General features: G+C 34.1%; 1 protein-coding gene across 1 annotated transcript in view; it reads left to right on the top strand.

Moving 5' to 3' along the window:
* LOC122002717 (beta-hexosaminidase 1-like) overlaps window positions 1-16,297 on the top strand; it is a 59,532-nt gene that overhangs the window by 26,465 nt on the left and 16,770 nt on the right. The window contains exons 10-11 of the mRNA XM_042557990.1: window positions 2,554-2,613; window positions 14,738-14,771. Of these exons, the coding sequence (XP_042413924.1) occupies window positions 2,554-2,613; window positions 14,738-14,771 (94 nt within the window). The remainder of the gene's footprint in view (window positions 1-2,553; window positions 2,614-14,737; window positions 14,772-16,297) is intronic.

The following is a 16,297-nucleotide window of genomic DNA, read 5'->3' as shown; positions in this document are numbered from 1 at the left end:
TCTCTCATCATATTTTTCTCTCACATCTAATTTTTTCTCTTATTTTCCTTTAAGGGTAAAAAAGGAAATTTTAATTTATTCCGATAGAAAATATTCAACTAACCAAACATTGCTTTTAAGAGTGATATTCATGCTCACACCTATTTCCATTCTACAATACTATGATTCCCATTCCAATTCCTATTCCTAGGAAAGAACCAAACACCCCCTTAAATGGGATAAACTTAGTATCCAACAGCGGTGAAGTTATTTTTTATAACAGTGGAAGAGACCAAGAGAAATTATATGAGTAAGCAATAAGAAAACTATAGTTTGATAAGATCCTATCGAGCTTCTTGCCCTTCTTTATTTTTTTTCTCAGTTTTGATTCGAGCATTAACAACATGGTTCACATAACACTTTGATTAAATAAAAATGTAATTAAATAAATTTAAAATAATTTATTTATTTATTTTTAGTATTTATTTTATTGGAATCTTGGAAACAACCTCTTGCAAAAAAGCATGGTAAGGTTGCGTACAATGGATCCTTCCCCGGGATCCCGCATAATGGGAGCTTCGTGCACCGGGCTGCCCTTTATTTATTTTATTAGAATATTTTATGATTGCAAGATACATGAACTTCTTAAACAAAATTATTTTTTTTAAAAGTAACTCTATTCTCAAATTTATATGTATTTTATTAAAAGATTCTTAATTTTTTAATTTAATTCAGTCAAGTACAAATTGAGTTTTATATATTTAAATTTTGAAAAATTTCATAATTATAAAATTAAGAAAATTTAATTATAAAATTTAAAATGTAGTTTAAACTTAAAATATAATATTTTAGGTTTTAAAATGTGGAAAATTTTAAATCTCCTTATTTTTCGTCTACTAATAATTATAATTATATAGACTAAATAAAAATCAAATTAAAATTAAATGATAGAATTGTAAATATAAAAAACGACATAATACTTATAATTGTAAGCATGGTTTAAAATTTTATACTAGACCGAGTGAGATAGTCAAAACATATGGTTCGGGTAGATTGCCGATAATCGATATCACTTGGTATAAATAATGTCTCCTTACTATGCTTTTTTCTCTTTCCTCCTAGAATTTGCATTTCATCACTAACACCATACATTATAATGTCGACTAATACTGAAATATCATTCTCGTCAAAGTCTGAAACTCCAGCATAACTTAAAGTTTTGATAATTAAAGATAAAAATTAAAAGTAAATGATTACAAGCTTTTTTAATTCTAAAAACTGTGATCAAATTAATCCAAAAAAGAGACTAAACATGTATTAACAATCTAATTAATTATCAACTAAATAATAAATAAATTATAACTTATGTTAAGTAAGAATTAATTGTATTATTATTATTAATTCAATTACCTAGGAATAAAAAACGTACCGACATGACACAATAAGTAAAAAAACTATATTGTTCCAGTTAAAAATTGAAATTCTCGTGTGGCTCAAGAGTTAAACCTAAAACACAATAATCATAAAATGTCTTACCAAATCAAAAGCACTTTTGAACTAAAATTAGAACAATTAGCCAAAATTCAATTACAATTTAAAATTGAAAATTTTATTTCTTTTTGTTTCATTTTCTCCCTTTAAGAAGAATTTGATTCACTGTGTGGTGAGATCAAACCTTCCAAATCATGCATTCTGATGCCACGTGACTGGTGAGTGATACTCCATTTTTCAAGTAGCTAACAATCAATGCATCTTTGGTAATCAATATGTATCTATTTTAAAAGTCCTCTCCAGTGAACCAAGTATCTCTAGAAGCTTCCATGAGAAGACAACCTGGTCTAAGTATCTACTATGTGTTCAATTTAATAAACAGGCTGTGTGGCGGAGGGGAGCACTTGTACTAGAATTACAGGAGTCTGACCTTTAGGGAAACTAATAGACGAGGAAGGCTTGAATTTCTCTTGGTATGTTAGTGAGTCTTCGATATTAAAAATAGTTTAATCTTTAAATTACATGGCAAGTTAATAACATGTATTAGCGCCAATCTTTTTCACAATGCAAAAGACACTAGAGGAATGAGATGATGCTTTTTGAAGCCGATTTTAGGAGCATGATACAGTAAACTCATAGTAGTACTAAGCCTATATTATGATTGTTTTTCTATTTACTACTTTTCCCTGTTTCCTGGAACTATGTTTCTTTTGCTGTTATACACTCCACTTGCTGCTGCAAGTGAAAGTTACTCTGTTCCTCTGAGAACAGAGATTGTGTAGTTCAAATCATTCACATCAAGAATGCACTTTTTCAAGTTTAGCATAGCAAATACTAATTAAGGGAATTCTGGAGATCCTTATGTAAAGGATCATGGTAGCATGCATGGACACACTAGTCTGTCCATAGTCCATGCTGGACATTTGGTCGCTTACTTGAATGCTACTGGTATATCATACCTACCTAATTTTTATTATTATCTTCTAGTTCCTGAACGAGGAGTGTCTTACATGGATTCAAAATATTACAAAGTTGAAGATTTTCAATTTTATTTCTGACCATTTGATTGATGTTCTGTTGCAGATATGAGAAAGATCTTTCCATTTGAACTTTTTCACTTGGGGGGAGATGAAGTCCATACTGGTCAGTTTGCTTGTTGTGTATCTTTTGATAGCTTTTGCACTTTTATGAAACGTTTTACTATCATACTTAGTTAAACAAATGATTTGGAAGAAATTTTAGCATTATAGAGGATCTCGTTATTTTGTTCTCGTATTGCTTTCTTCAAGGAACAATTGCTTAAGCATAAGTAAACAGTTCAAGGCTTCTATTTGATTTATCCACAATTCTTTGTCCATTAGAAATTATCTTATTATTGTCTTAAGATGTAAAATGGAAAGAAAATATAATCACCATTAGACAAATCTTAAATTGTTTGGCATAGTTGAAGTGAAAAACATAAAAATTAAATTATTAAAAGAAAGAAAACTAGGGTCGTAATAAGCAGCAAAAGATGAAAACTTAAAGAGCTTGGAGCAGAAAAATTTCCCCTCTATTCGAGGAGAATTCTCCTTATATCCCCATCATACAAGCTGATTTTTTGCTCTTAAAATAGCTAAATTATTATATACAAATCTGCAAAAGATAGCCTACAACCGTATCCTAATTAATAAAAGATTTATAATCATAAAAGTTGTACATTGCATGGTTTAAAATCTCCAGCCGTATTAGAGTTTTGATTTATGATAGGAGCAATACGGTTTTGGTACTGTATCGTGCTGTGCTGATATAATTTCGATATTTTTTTAATATAAAATATATTAATTAAAAATAAAAAAAATTAATCTAAATATTTGAAAATTAAAAACACAAATATAAATTATTTTTTTTAAAAAAGGAAAAATATGGGATGGTTTTGTTAATATGGTAAATAAATAAATAAATATTTTATTATATATATTTATAATTAAAATAAATAAAAATATATATATATTAAATTAATAGAATATTTTTATTAGGCTTCCACTCCACGATATTGGTTGTGCTGATGCCGAGCGGCTACCGGAATGGTAAATTGTCTATTTTGTCTGGCATAAAATGAAATTTTAATCCATGGTACAATGCATAGATTAAAATCTCATTTCGTTTCGTTTCGTTTGATACGGGCAAAATATTTCATTTCGCTCATGGACTTGCACCGACATAGGAACACCTCTAGTGTTGGTGCACCCCTTGGACGCATCGCGCTGTTTTGGCAATGTGTTTGGAGGCATCACTAGGGCACGGTGATGCATCCGAAGGCGTCGCGTGCGCCCGACAACACCTTTGGAGGCAACGTGCGGGCCCAACAATGAGTCTAGACATGTCACACTAGCCGGAATAGGGTGGGGGTCGAGGGAAGGTTTTAATTTAATTAACTTATATAAATAGTTTTAATCAACTCCTACCTTTGATTAGGATAATTCAAATAGGCTTAATTAAAGTCTAATAAAATTATCATATTAATTTTATATATATATATATTAAAAAATATTTTATTTTTTATTTTAAAAGATGTAGATTAAATTTTTTATTTTTAGTTAATATATCTTATATTTAAAAAATATCGAAACTATGTCGGTACGATACGATACCGAAATCATATTGTTCCGATCAGGGATCGATACCTCGGTGCGGCTCAAGATTTTAAATCATGGCACAATGTATATAATTTATTGGCTTTAAATAACCAGCTAATGCATAAATGTGTTGTCATTGTGCAACTAATGCATATAATCTGCACTGTAAATGACTACTTAATTCCTTTGACATCCCCTCAAATTGATCTATAAGTATAAATTTGTTGACAAAGGAATTTATGGCATTGACATGTTATGGATTTGGTGAAAATATCCACGATCTGTAGAGTTGTAGAGATATGTGGTAGAGTGACAACTTGGCAATCACATGCCTCCTGGATAGAGCGGTAGTTGGCCTCTATGGGCTTCATGTGTCTGTGGCAGACATAGTTGGCAACAATTTAGATGGCACTAGTGTTGTCAACATGTAGCGGAGTAGGTTGAACTTGGGAGAAACCAAGCAGTGCAAGGAGACCACACAACCAAATGTTCTCACAGCTTGTAATAGACATGCCATGGTACTTGCCTTAATAGATGATTTAGAGACAATGTCTTGCTTCTTGCATTTATAAGAGATAAGAGCATCACCAAGGAATGTATACCATCTTGCAGTAGATTTCCTAGTGTTTGGGCAGCTGGCCTAATCAACATCATTATAGGCTTGTAGTTGGAGTAAAGAACTAGTAGGAAAGCATAGGCCATGACTAGGTGTGCCAAAGATATATCTAATGCTGCGTTGGACATGGATAGGTGAAGATGCCGAGGTGCTTGTATGAACTTGCTAATGGTATGAACAACATGAGATATTGTTTGAGTGATGGTTAGATGGATAAGATTACCAACCAACTTCGAATATAAAGAAGGGTCCTCAAGGAGCTTACCTTTGTCATGTTGATATTTTACATTAATTTCCTTAAGTGTGTCAAGTGTCAACAGATATAGTGTTCGTGAGTCCAGCTAACTAAAACCAAATCCAAGATATACTTGTGTTGATTCAAGAAGATATCTTGAGGCTGATGATGCACTTCTAACCCTAAGAAGTAGGCGAGTTGACTAATGTCTTTCATGTGGAAAGTAGTATGCAACAAATTATGAATTTCAAAGATAGCCTCCATATTGGAACCAGTGTTAACTGTGTCGTCAACATAAACAAGTAGGAAAACTATTCTCTTAGATTTTATTTTGTAGAAAAGGGAGAGATACTGACTTTTAGTAAATGAAAAGTCAAGGAGAGTGGACTGAAATGTTTCCCTACAAAGAGCGTTTATTTTGCAAGGAAGCAGCATGCCATAGGGAAGTTTCATGTAAACTTCTTCCTTGAGATCAACATGTAAGAATGCATTCTTGACATCCATTTGATATAAAGACTATGCAACAAGGGCTAGTAATGTTCATACGGTGGTCATCTTGCCGACTGGTGTGAAGGTCTCATTGTAGTCTAGGTCATACTCTTGCATGTTGCCAAGGACTTCTAACCGAGCCTCGTAGCTATTTATGAATCCATTGGAACTAAGCTTGATAGAAAGCACAAACTTACTACCAAGAGGTTTCACTGATAGGGGGTATGGAATAATACCCAGCTCTAATTCTCTTTTGTTTCAATAGCTTTTTGCCAACACTCATGTTCCATTGCCTGTTTATCAGATGTGGGAATAGGAATACAAGACAAGGTGGCTATCGAGGATAAAGAAGGGGTGATACCATACCTATCTGGCGTTCTACGAAGGATTGTGTCTGAGTGGATGACGTGTGGTTGCTGGATATGTAGAAGTGTCATTTGATGTGTTGGACTTGTGTCGTTGATATAGTATGATAGACTTCAAGCTGCGGGATCTGCAGAGAGTGAGTAAACAATGACAAAACCAAGAAAAACTGGAAATAAAGGAGAAAGTGGATCACAGTAAGTGAAAAAATTATATACTGATTTAAAAAAACAAATTTTGAGAAACCTGAATACTACACAAATTGGGATCACAGCAAAGAAAACCTTCTGGTGTCCTAGAAAAGAAAATTGAATGGATTTTAGCTACGAGAGAAAGATGAACATAAGACACGACCAAAGGTATGAAGGTTAGAATAATTTGGGATATGACCAAACAATTGAAGTGAAAGGAGAACATGATTGAATGAAGGAGAAGACAATCTGTTGATGTGTTGGAGAGAGCTTCACATCAAAATCAAGAGGGCACAAGTGGCTCTAATAAAAGGTTGTGGACAACATCGAGAAGGTGGCGATTCTTTCTTTCAACTACCTCATTTTGTTGTGAGGTTGCAGGGAAAAATTGTTGAGAAATTATGCTATTGGTTTGCAGAAATTCTGAATAAATGAAACATGTACTAATACCCATTTTCAAACCAAATAATTTTGATATTGACAGAAATTGAGTTTGTATATGTGCATGAAAAGGCTGAAAATTGAAAATACTTCATCTTTAGAATACAATAACAACAAATAAGTATTTATCTCATTAAATATGGTTGGTTATATAGATCCTCTTCCTCCATTGAGCTCAATCTCCTACTATATCTACATCTATATTTAAATGAATTTTATCTTATTTTATTGTTGCTAACCAAGTTTTCTATGATCTCCCTCTTCCTCTATTAATGTGTGTATTTGTCACGATCTCACATCATCTGGGGCATGTATTGGACGCTAAGTATGCGGCCATACCATTTTAAAAGCATCTTTCATAGCCTTTCATAAATATGCACAAGCTCGACTTTCTCTCTAACGTTCTCATTTCTTATCAGGTTTATCCTCGTATGTCTGCACACCCACCTTAACATTCTCATCTTTGCAACTCTAATCTTTTGTTTGTATGTTATTTTCATAACGCAACATTCAACCCCATATAATATATTAAATCTAACTTCATTTTGTAAAACTTCCCTTTAATCTTTAGAAGTACCTTATGAGCACAAAAAGAACACTTCCATGTCTATCATCTTACTTGTATCTTATGTAAAATATCTCTATCAACTCTATTCTTTTGTAAAAATGATTATTTCATATATTCTATTTTTACTCTACTATGCCCAACACCTTTACTTCTGGTGTTTTGTACCAAGATTTGAGCTTAACATTTACACATTCACATGTCTTATTGACTAAACCAATGTTATGTGCAAACAATATGTATCATGATAATGTGTCTTGGATGTGTCTAGTGAGTCCATCCATGACTAGTGTAAAAAGATATGGACTTAAAGTTGATCTTTGATATAACCTATGAAACACTTCAATTAACCCTTACCATTACATTCTCATACATATCTTGAATTGTTTCAATATACACTACGATAATATCTTTCTTTTTTAAAATTCTTCACATAATTTTCCTCTAGACTCATCTTTAATTATTTCAATATATACTATGTTAATATTTTTTTTTTCTAGAATTTTTCCCATAATTTTCTTCGAGATTGACATAAGTTTTTTCTAAATCAATGAATACTATATGTAAGTCTTGCTTCTTTTCTTTATACTTTTCAATCAATAATGCAAGAAGATGTATAACTTCTATCGTTAACCTTTTAGGCATGAGTTCAAATTGATTTTCAATCATCTTGATCTTCTTCTTTAATTTTTTTTCCATCTCTTTTTCTAAAGTTTGACAAGGAGCCTTGGCGCAATACTCAAGTTGATGTAGTGTGACCTTGTGGTCACAAGTTCGAGTTGCGAAAATAACCTTTTGTAATACAGGATAAGATTAGACCCGTATTGGTGTAACACCCCACCCTCCTCACTACTAGACTGTGAGGGCGGAGCGCTACTGGACTACTAATTTTACTTAACTATCCTTGTTCACATGTTGATAGTAATTTCTAAAACTCTCGGAGAACTCAAAACATACAATTAACTAGCAGCGGAAGACTAAATGACTCATCTAAACACATAAAATCATTCTATGAATAAAATCATCAACATGAATGAACAATTCCAATAGTCTAAATACAAAATAATCTTAATAAATTCTTATGCTAAATCCCAAGGCTTCTATAGTCCAGGCATCACACATCCATCCGCACTTCCTTGTCGTCTTCCTTTGTTATAGCTTTTTCTTTCCTTTATCTGCAGTAAGAGGAAAATGCATCTATAAGCAAAATTGCTTAGTAAGCGTTATCTAACTCACAAAACTCGAATATGCATGTAACCGGAAGAAATCTAAAACTGAATGCTCAGAAAGAAATACTACTCATACTCATCTAACAGCAAACGAAACAAGGCATACTGGAATGCTAAACATGTAAAGCAAATCTAAACAAACACGCTAGCATAAAGGAGAACTAAACTTGCTGGATTTTAAACTTATGTGAAGCTTGTTTTACTTGTTTAAAAATTTATACTTTAATACTTCAAAATAATAATCAACTTCTCTTGGGCCCGGCAACTGTACTTGCTATGCGCGCATCCCTAACTAGACCCGAGGTAGCTAGTCTCGAATCTAGTAGGGTTTATTAGGTTATCTAAACCTAGGGACGACTATGGGAGCCCAACCCAAGGACAACTGAGAGTTCAGCACAGTGTCACTGATAAAAGTAAAATACTTGTTATCTTTTAATACTTCTAATATATAATGCCTCAGCATTTTAACGAGCACCTTGTGTGCCAAAATCCCTAAAGTCTTGACTTTGGGATCTACTTAAGGCCTTGACCTTTTTCTTTCTTTTCTTTATCTTTCTTATACTTGTTAATACCTCTAATAAAAAGGTGTCTCATACAAAACTGCACTAAAATGCTTAACAGAATTGCATGGAAATACTTAATAGAACTATACTGAAATGCTTATTGAAACTGTACTGAAACTAAATCTGCATACAAGCGTAATCAAATCTGCCTACAAACTTAATCAAAATTCTGCACGATAAGCTTAATCAAAATTCTGCACTATAAGCTTAATCAAATCTGCCTACAAACTTAATCAAAATTCTGCACTATAAGCTTAATCAAATCTGCCTACAAACTTAATCAAAATTCTGCACTGTAAGCTTAATCAAATCTGCCTACAAACTTAATCAAAATTCTGCAATATAAGCTTAATCAAAATTCTGCACTATAAGCTTAATCAAAATTCTGCACTATAAGCTTGATCAAAATTCTGCACTATAAGCTTAATCAAATCTGCCTACAAACTTAATCAAAATTCTGCACTATAAGCTTAATCAAAATTCTGCACTATAATCTTACATAAAAAGTGCACTATAAGTTCCACCAAAAATCTGAAAGTAAAGTTTCCATTCTTAATTTACGTCATCAACATTTGATCATCATCTTTTCTGAATCTAATATTCCCTTAAATTTATGCATTCTCTTCCCATAAATTAATCAATATGATATTTGTCTCATGCTCACTGCATAACAAAACAATTTACTCCTTTCCAAATCTAAATGAACTAAATTTAGTTTCATGGTAGCAGCACCAATCAAACAATAAGGAATAAACTAAACCACATATTCAAATTAATTAAAACCTCTTCTCATCTTCTTTATGAAACTCACGGCAGGAAATCTTCAAAATCATTAATCTTTGCGACATGCGTCGGAAATCAAGAACACATGAATCCGAAACTACTCTACTGCAGGTGAGGAAGCACTTACCTTGCTTCTTGGACTCACAACCGAACAAAAAGGGCTTCTAGGACCTTGGCCGGCCGCCGGAGACGATGCCCTAACTCCCTTTTGTTTTCTGCCCGAGCTCCGCCATCGTACGCAGAAGAGAAAGAGAGAATGGTTTAAGTCACGGGAAAATAGAGCATCAACTTATCCCTTTTTATAACTTAATATTTCTGTTAACTCCTTAAATAAATTTTTCTATCTTTTCTAAACAGATTTGTCCGTTTGCATTCTTGGTCCGCCGGATTTGCCCCCGGTCAGAGGTTGCGGGTTCGATTCCTCAGCCGAACCCTTTTTCTCTTATTTATTTCCTATTTATTAATTACTACTTAAATAAATTTTGTTCCTTCTTTTAATCAGCATCGCTCGAACACTTGGTCAGCTGCGCTTTGCTAAAATCAAGGGTCGCGGGTTCGATTCCTCAGCCGAACCCTTTTTATTCCAATTTATCTCTTATTCTTTAACTACTGCTTAAATAGATTTTTCTCCTTCTTTAATCTGTAATGCCCGCTGGAACAGTTGGTCCGCCGCGCGTTGCTCAAGGCTTGGCTCGTGGGTTCAAATCTCGGCTGCAACCTTTTTCTTCCTATTATTTCCTGTTATCAACTTCTACTACTTAAATATATTTCATGCTTCTTTTAATCAGCAACGACTGCTTGCACACTTGGTCAGCCGAACTTGCTTAAAGCTTGGTTCGGCCGGAGGTCTCGGGTTCGAATCTCTGCTTGGACATTTTTTTGTCGAAACTTCTTTCGTTTAGTAAAAATACCAAACGACCTCCAAAAATTGCATAAAAATACTCTAAAAATTTCTAAAAATCTCTAGAATTTTTCTAAAGCATTTCTAAATATTTTTACGTACTATTAGGACTCGTAATGAGGAATTTTGGGTCGTTACAATTGGTGAAAGTTCTGTGCACTAAACTGTCATTTTTTTACTTTTTTTTTTTAAGTTTCGTGATTTGACTCATAACTTAATACCCTTGTCATTTGCAAAATCTTGTACGTCGCCTTTATTTTATATAGGGCCTAGAGTACTTATCATCCACTGATCATATTTTTTGAATTTTTAATATTAGGTTGAATAACTTCATAAGCTATTTGATATCCTACTTTCCTAAGAATTTCAATATCTCTATTGGAATATCATTTAACGTAATCGCTTTCTCGTTTAGCGCCTATTCTACTTTTCAAATTTGAATTCTCTAATAAAATTTAAGTTTTTAATACTCCTCTAACCTACTTATGTTTCCTAAGCTAAGTTGATCACCTAAAAATTCATTAAAAAGGTGATAAAAATACTTCTTTCATTGTTCCTTTATTTCTTCATCTTTAACTAGTATTCTATTAGATTCATCTTTAATGCATCTTGTTTGAGTAAGATTTATTATTTTTCTCTCTTTCGCTTAAGCTATTCTGTAGATATCTCTTTTCCCTTCTTTTGTATCAAGTTGTCGATACAAGCATTCAAAAGCCTCATTCTTTGCTTCACTCACTGTTAACATGGCCTCTTTTGCCCTTGATTTTTATAGTAACCAGTTATAGGTATCTGACTGCAGAAAGACAGATTCTTCAAGGCTCGTTTGAAGGTCGCATCCTTGCATTCCTGTTCCAGGAATTTATAAGCGAATTAGACTCTAGGGATTATTCCTATCGTTAATCCTGGATATTTTTCGTCAAAAGATGCTTTGACCTTGTTTCCAAGGTCGCTTGGCATTTTAACCCAGAACTTCTAGATAATTCTGCCCTGCGTACATTCTTCCTGTCTTTGCCTCAACTCTCATGTAGTCATTCATGTATTGAATAATATTTTTGACGTTGTCGCACGAGAGTTTTTCTAAATCCCTATAGGCGGCATCTTGAATTGCCGTGGATCCTTAGGCAGGATCCTCCGACGAGAAAACCCTTCGCATTTAGGATATTATGTTTTGGGTTCCTTATCTGCCATCACCAATATTGACTAGGGCTTCATATTCTGCTGGATAGCTCATACGCCATTGGATCAACGTGATCTTCTCAATTTCTCCAAGTAAATTTTCCATATATTCTATCTTATCCCTTGGATCCGTAAAGACTTGCCTTGCAATGTGGTTTTTTGTGATGGATTCCCACCTTGAAAGCACATCGTCAAAGAGGCCTAATTGTTCTGGTATAATAAACATAGCTCCTCCTTGTTGTGCGGGCGGGAGTGCCCATAGTTCATTATTATATCCGCTCTTGAATTTTGTTTTAGGTGGTTGCTGCTCATATATAGGTTGTAGCCTGGACAGTTGGGGATCCACACTTGCAGGCGGGTACCCGGGCGGTCCCATAGCAGTATATTCCGGAGGCCTGAAGGGAGACATTACTGTGCTTGTTGAATAAATTTGTTGTTGCTCTTTAGTTTGCATAGCTTCTTCCAAATGCCTGAGGGTAGGATACTCAAGTCTAGATGCTATCAGGTGGTGATTTTCTGTAACCCCTTTCCCACCACCTTCCATGGCGAATGGATTAGTCCATTCAGATTCTGCATCATCTTCATAGGAGTCTCACTTGGGAACATCAGCGTCATCTTCTGCAGATTTTGGGTAAGGCTCCGTAAGACTTGCAAGGTATTGTATTTGTTCGAGAAAGTAGTCCTCGGGCACAGAATCATCTATGGAAAGGTCCTTGGACCGGACTGTAGAAGCCCATGGACGTGCATCTCCTGCAAGGTTTTCTAGAGGATCATCTGGCGAGGATTCCTTCTCTACAAGTACTGCAATGACGTGCTTTTCCTTTGGTAATAATTTATCAAATATTGTAGAGTTTTGTGAGGGTGTTGCATCCGTTGAGCCAAATCCTGCTATACTTCGTCGAGTCCTGGATAAAATTGGGACTGGTATAACATTTGGGAGAATAATTTTTTCGAAGATTATTTGAGCGATGCAGTCTCCTTGATTAATGCAGACCTTTTGGTCTGAATGGTTAAAAATAAGAATTTTGATTTCTCCTCGGTAATCACAATCAATGACTCCTGCTCCGACGTCTATTCCGAGTTTATATGCTGCTCCAGATCTTGTGGCTATGCGTCCGTAAGTTCCCCGGCCCCAAGGGAGACTAAGGCTCGCCCTCTAGGCTCTATGACGCATGTTCTGTCAGCAGCCAGGTCGAAGCCGGTTGCACCAGAAGTTTTTCTTCGGAGCATAGTTGTTGTCTCTGATAGTTGGTGCACTAAGATATAAGGAAATTCTTCAGAGGTTGAGGCTTCCTGCTCTTCTTGATCATCATCCTGATAAGAGAATATGCCAAGTTGCTTTTCAATTAATACAACAAGAGTGTGGAAAGAGCGGACTTCCTCTTCATCACTTTGGATCTCTTCATCCTTTTGATTATAATGAGGAGGTCAGCTAGTACTTGCTGCCATATAGTTAGAAAAGCTTAGGGAAATTCTTCCATCCATAAGATTGCGGCTATTTACTTCAGATGGTTGCATAGGAATGGAGATTCGAGGGGGGCGTAAAATCTAGTTTAATCCTTGGGATGTTGTTGTGGAATAACGCCTTCCCGGGAGAGCTCAAACACCATGGCTTGTGAAGTAGTCAACAACTCCTTGTACTTCATATGTGAAGCCTACGTTTGGTGTGTTAGAAAGTCTCCCCACCAGGACTTAACTAGGGTTAAGTTCAACTTGAGAGCAAGAGGCATGTTAGGATTCATAATTGAGGCTTTGATACTATAGAGCTGAAAAACATGAAAAACTTGAGTAGAGAGAGTCTCCCCTCTCTTTGAGGAGATTTGCGCTTACATTGCCATCATGCAAGCTGATGGCCTTTAAAATAATTAGACTATCATACACAAATCTGCAAAAGGTAATCTACATCTATATTCTAATTAATAAAAGATTTACAAAATCATAAAAGCTGTACAATGTATGTAATTTGTCAGCTTTAAAATGGAGCTAATGCATAAAATCCGCTGGCTTTAATTGACTATATGATACATAATATTAGCCTGCTTTTAATGTGCAAATGACCTGATAATTCCTTTGACAAATATGACAACTATCTAACACACTACTAAATAAATGTCTTGTGCGAGCATGGATATTGAGCAATGTTTAGCTTTTACAAAATAAAGAAATCACACAATTAGAAAAGAAAGGTACGACTCTCTAAGATGCACAACAAGAATAAAGAAGATGAAGGTTTTAAATCTTGTTCTGAGCTAGGTGTCCAGGTTTCAGTTCCTAGCTGGAACAAGATATTTCAATGTCGTGCTGTCCCAACATTGCTGCATGGTGCCGAAAACACAAACACCTAAGAGGAAGGAATTGATGAGGAGTGGAAAGAAAAGGAAGAAGATTAGTAGGAGAAAACAAACATAACATTCTAATGACCTAACCTCATTCAGCAGTCACCTTGGGGAACTTGTTGATTTTCAGATAGCTCGAGGAAGTCTTGTGCAACTTCATTGTCTCAAACAGGTCGTGGAAGTTTCATCAACATCTTAGATAGTTTGCAAAAGTATCAACGCCGTCTAGAGGTCCTGGAAGCTTCGTTGTTGTCTCGGACAAGTTGTGGAATCTCCACCATCATCTTGAACAAGTCAAGCTTTGTCGTCATCTCAGATAGGTTAGGGAAACTTCATTGTCATCTCAGACATGACATAACTAGAGGACAGATTGAAGAGCGTTATTGTTCTTGATGGTCGAATAAAAGTCATCTCATGAAAAGCAATTAGCTCATAGTTTATTTCATGAATTGAGCAAAACTCAAAATCTTCGAATTTTTTTGTAAGAATGAATTTGATAGCGTCTTGCTCACTTGAAATTTATATGGTGCTGCATCCTTAAATTTCTTTTATATTGCCACTGAGTTGTGTCTCAAACGGTTAACTAGATGAAATCCCAAATGTCTAGGGATCCTTTCCAACCAAAAAAAAATCCTTTATATTTGAAAGGATGCATTTTTATTAATTTTATTTTTATTTCCTTTGAACCACAGTTATTAGTTGAAAATAAGGTATCTGACATGAATTCTACTACCTGACTCGTATTTGTATATGCCTTACAGATTGTTGGTCTTCGACTCCTCATGTCAAGCAATGGTATGCCAGTCTTTTTCTGTAATTAATTTAGGATACTTGTTTTGTGATATACTTTTGTTCTGTCAGAACTATAAATGATGTGTATACGTAGTCTTTCTATTTTCTCAGTATATATATTTTGAAATTTGAAAAAGGCTGGTATATCGACTGAAAACACTATCATGCAAACACAAGTAGAAACTTTGTACTCGTTATTGTATGCTATTCTTTTATTTTTCATTTCACCTTTTTCTTCTCAAAAGTCAATAACTTTCTATGATGTTTTAGTACTTATTTGTTGATTTTGTCTTCCTTAATTTTCCAAATTGGCCAATTCCAATCGAGATTGGCCGAGCTCAATCGATATCAGACTTTGCAACTCCAATTTCATCTCAGACATCATCTATGATGAAGAGACTGTTCAGCAAAATCATATAGATTTAAAAGAGAAGGTAAAGAAGTGACATCAAAGTTATGTAACTTTGGAATCACTTAATTATAAGAGAATCATTTGGTTCGGATGAAACTCTTGTTCTTCAAGGTATTGTTTTGACTTAATGAACGATCACTAGATTTGTCTTTTCGGTGAAATCCTTTTGAAAATATTAAGAATGCTAGAATTAGACAGAGGGAAAAGGAAAATTAATTGCAAGTGAGAGGTGGAAATGAATGATTGACCGATTTTCCTTCTATCCAAGGAAGTTATATAATGTATTTGTGCTAAGGTGTTTTAGTGTATGTGTGGTGTGACTCCTAAGTGAGGCACATGAACCACTAAAGTCTAAATATAATAAATTTTAATTTAATTAACTATTTAATTACTAGTTTTATTTTATAAATAAATAGACTAAGTTAAATGGTATTAAAGGAATATAATAGATCTAAATTCATCTTGGCATATTTTGATGCATGCTGAAGCATGTTGAGTGTATAATATCATGTCGAAACCATATTATCTTGTTAGAGTACCAAAACTTATAGAATAAATGATACGATACTTTAAATGTTACTTCATCCCATGCGTGACACTTATTTTGGAATTAGTAAAGGTGTATTCAATAGTACAAAAAGTACAAATGCTTGTAATATTTTATAAATTATTGCTTCAAAATTTAAATTGAAATGATATGAACTTGTATTTAGAAGTAAACAAGCTAAGTGGGTGAGGATTATAGGATTAAAACGCATTTGAATGCATGCTTGGAAGCCTGCTGAATGTTGGCACAAGACAACATTGTAACCACATTATTCTATATGAAGATTGAAACTTTGACATAGTATAAAATTTGAAGCCTTGTTCATCAACTCAAATTTTGTATCGAGCTGAGTGGTAAAGTTGAAATGTAACTTTTCAGTTGACTATAAAAAACTCTGGGTGGCATGTTTAAAATGATACAAATATATACTTAGACGACCAATAAATGTTCCAGTTAGGCGATGTTGAACTATGACAAATGTGTATATCAAACAAGGAAGAGGAGGACCAAAAAAAGGCTTGGTTAACAAGAATAAAACAAGAGAAAATTTATTTAAATATAAATGATCAT

The sequence above is a fragment of the Zingiber officinale genome, chromosome 7A (genome assembly GCF_018446385.1).
Source record: "Zingiber officinale cultivar Zhangliang chromosome 7A, Zo_v1.1, whole genome shotgun sequence".
NCBI classification, from domain to species: Eukaryota; Viridiplantae; Streptophyta; class Magnoliopsida; order Zingiberales; family Zingiberaceae; genus Zingiber; species Zingiber officinale.
This window is presented reverse-complemented; position numbering and strand designations above follow the sequence as displayed.